The 3,545-nt window shown below is 49.2% G+C and overlaps 1 protein-coding gene across 5 annotated transcripts in view; it reads right to left on the reverse strand.

Moving 5' to 3' along the window:
* Positions 1-2,151: 2,151 nt before the first annotated feature.
* The window catches only part of NDST2 (N-deacetylase and N-sulfotransferase 2), a 258,226-nt gene continuing 256,832 nt past the window's right edge, over positions 2,152-3,545 (reverse strand). For 4 of the 5 annotated variants that reach the window (XM_025212662.1, XM_025212657.1, XM_025212654.1 and 1 more), the window contains 2 exons: positions 3,510-3,545; positions 2,152-3,286 (listed from right to left, as the gene is read on the reverse strand). The exon at positions 3,510-3,545 ends at the window's right edge or, in 3 of these variants, runs on beyond it. In XM_025212662.1, coding sequence (XP_025068447.1) covers positions 3,161-3,286; positions 3,510-3,545 — 162 coding nt within the window. In that variant the 3' untranslated portion in view covers positions 2,152-3,160. The remainder of the gene's footprint in view (positions 3,287-3,509) is intronic. The other variant, XM_025212665.1, reaches the window with a different exon arrangement.

The following is a 3,545-nucleotide window of genomic DNA, read 5'->3' on the forward strand; positions in this document are numbered from 1 at the left end:
AGGAACTGTTTCCTTGTACATTTTAAATTCCCTTCATGCAGAACAAACTTGTGGCCGTGCCCTTCATCTCCACTGAACTACATCACGTTAGCACAGACTTCATCAGCCTCCAGTCAGGGTAAAAGTGGTGCCACAGTAATGCATCTGCACATGGGACGGTTGTGTTTGAAACCTATCTAAATAGCCAACTGGTTTTTGTTTCCTCAGGCTTGGAAGGCTTTGTCTGGGGAATAAGTAGCTGCTCCAGTCACTGTGCCAGTTAGGAGGAAGCTTTGGTTGGGGTAGACTGGCTAAGAGTGCTTGAATTAGGGGCCAAGCCATTAGATGTATGGATGAAACTGAGGATGAGGAAGGCTAGCTGAAGTTGGAGAAATCTGCAGTAGCAGCTCATTCCTATTGGCCTGGGTGCTACAGGCTTGAGCACAAGCTTAAAGATAAGAGGTAAGTGACAACTCAAAAGGGACCAACACATTTGGGAAGTGTAAGAGCCTCAGAAGGCAGCTCTGCTGTGCAGTGCATAATACAATCACAGGCTGTACTGCACCTGCATTGCTTGGGTAGGTTTTGCCTTAGGCCCTGGTCTGCAGTTTGAAGTGCATGGGGTCCTGATAGCTGTTGGCTATTTCTGTTTTGTTAAAACAGCTGCCCTAATTTTAACTATAATGTCACTTAGCCTCAAATTTAATTAGTAGCTGAGTGAAATGAGAGAATGTGAGCACCTTTATAGATGTGCTAATCCTACAGCAGGCTGTTCCCTGTTCATGACCTGAGCAGCACTGGACTGGGTCTTGTGTTTCATCAGAAATGTGAGCCTATTCCTGGCTGCAGCTGGGAGGAAGCGGGGCACGAGTGGGTCAAGAACCTCCCTTTACTGTGCAGACCTAGGAAGGGGGGAGGACGGTGCTTTCTCAGCCTGTTGTACAATGTACAGCCCTGTGGCATAGAGCTGCTGCTTGCCACAGCCTTGGGGCTAGTAGCCAACGCTGCCGTCACTGCACACTCTGAGGCAAGGTGGCACTGGCCCTGGGGTGGCTTTTGCTGTGTGAGCAACTGAAGGCAGAAGATAACATGGCAGACCAGCACAGCCCAACAAAAAATAAGTAGTAGATTTATTGCTACTTCTAGCCTTTATTCAGACACTTGTGCTCAGCTGCGAGAGCCAAGAATTTCTCCATTATCATCATCATTCAATGTGAATGACATTATACATGAATCCAGTGCAGGAAGTGGGGCTCTCTTCAACTCACCTCTTCTGGCCTCTAACAGGGTTGAGAATGGGTTTTGTTCCTCTTTCTTTTTTCTGACTGCACAAGGTTTGCCCTTCCCCAGGGCACATGGAATAAAATACTATATTGCATGTTATATACATTTACATACAATGGTAAATGCACCATTTAAAATACACAATACCTAGGGCTCAATGAAAAAGCTTGGTTGAAACAACTTCTCTTCCCTGATGGGGAGGGGGGAAAAATCATGACAGTTGCAGAAATTGCCATAAGTTATTTGTGTTCCTGGTCAGATTGTTCTCGGGGGAAACCTGGCTGTCTTCTGAAGAAGGAGCATTTCCCCCACCTTCTCTCCTGGGTGTATAATGCTATGGGGGGGTTAGGGGCGGGGGTGGGGAGCTTGCTGCCTCCAGAGGTCCCCTTATGCATGGAAGGTGCCCGTGGCTCAGCCAAAGAAAACTTAGAATGTAACAGCAAAATGAACCCGCAACTGTTTCAGAAGTGACTCAATCCCTTGCTGCTCTAGAGTGCCTGATCAGAGCAAGACAAAACCCCAGAATGCTTCACTTCACATGGCATAGGTGACCTGATATTTGCTCTCCCCACACAGCCTGTCTCTAAAATGCAGTGAGGACTTCCATCTGGTTCAGTCTTCTTCCTTTTTGAATTGCAAGGATCAGGCCCTATCCTGTCTCGTAGAGTAGGAAGCCCCTCTCTCTCTGACAAGCTTCATGCCAAAGTTGAACCTATGCTGCTTTTGAGCAAAAAAATCTTTAGGGGCTATGGTCCTGGGGAAGGGATGGGCAAAAATAAGATCTTGTCCACTTGACTAGCTGTGGTCTGAAACAGGTGTAAGGCCTCACCTTCTGCCCTTGTCTTCATTTGGATCCTTTTTCTTTTAATGTAGGCTGATGAAGCCCAGGTCTGTTGATTTCCCCACCAAAGATAGTACTGCACAGCACTTGGTGGGAGGGGAGGCAGACCTGAAGGAGCCCTGCTTGGTTATACTGGGACAAACCACATTTAGGAGCTTCAGCAGGCAAAGGCCAGTCACCCACACAGAGTTGTGCGAGAGTGAGCAAGAGCGCACACATTCTCATTTCTGCCTTAAAACAAGTGGTTTACTTATGGCAACTTATGCAAATCTCTGCCTCATTTCCTATGGCCCCTCACCTTCACTCACTGGACACAGGATCATGACAGCAAGGCTTCAGGCAGGGAAAGGCAATCTTCTTCACACCACCAGAGCAGGGCCCAGACTACTCCTGGGTGCAATTCTGAGGTGCCACATGATAGTAGCAATGGCACTGACCTCCAACACAGAGAAAGCAGGACCCATGCCTCTCCTTGCCTGTACTACACTGACCTATACCCCCACTTTGCTCTGCCACAGCCCCGCCTTGCCACTCACCAGCCAAAGCACAGGCCCCTCACGCCAAGTCTGTTTCAGTAGCAGTACTGGAGTAAGGTATTAACACTTCAACCACCATGCTTTGGGTGCTCTGTGGGTAATGGGCTGAATGTAGAGGGCTACCATTCTCTCCTTTTTCCACCACCCCCCAGCCAGCCTGCTTTGCTTGGAGGAGGGAGTGAAGCCCACCAGAGGTCTGTGGTATCTCTCTGCTTGGGAAGGGGTGAGGCAGGTGCTGAACTGGGAGTGACTGCATTTGCTCTGCATCCATCTTGCACAAAGCTATGTGACAAACCATTAATACTTAAGGGCCCAATTTGCACTGTGTGCCACATCCTCTGCATCTTGGTGGGTGACAGGGACAAGGCAGCAGCCCTTGCCGGGACAGGAGGAGGGGCTCTGCACACATTCCCTGCTCCTGCCCTTTTGTCCAGTAGTTTTTTTTGAGTGACAAGAGATGGCAGTGTAAGGTATTTCCACACTGGTGGGAGTGACAGCACTATACAGCTGCCAGCCAGGCTCAGCTCCAGCTGGAGTTCTGCACTTCTTCCCGGAGCCACGTTGGAAGGGGCTGCCCGAGTCTGTTCATCAGCTTGGATAACTCAATGTTGTGCTCCCGGTAGAAGTCTCGTAGGAACAGCCGTGACTGCATGGAGAAGGTAGATGCTGTTAATGAGGGTTAAATAAAGTCCTGCCCTCAACAACACATTCCTCTAAAGCAGAGGTCCCTGTCCACTGTTGTTCCCTGCTGCTGATTCAGCAACAACATCCCCTAGGAAGAAGGAAGGCACTTGCACTCAGGCCTGACCGTAAACAGTCTCCCCACTGCTCTTTGGGCACTACAGTTTTTGCTTGAGCAGGCTACTCACCGAGGAGTCCATATCGGGATATTTCCTTCCTTTACT

This window comes from Alligator sinensis, unplaced genomic scaffold (assembly GCF_000455745.1).
Source record: "Alligator sinensis unplaced genomic scaffold, ASM45574v1 scaffold109_1, whole genome shotgun sequence".
NCBI classification, from domain to species: Eukaryota; Metazoa; Chordata; order Crocodylia; family Alligatoridae; genus Alligator; species Alligator sinensis.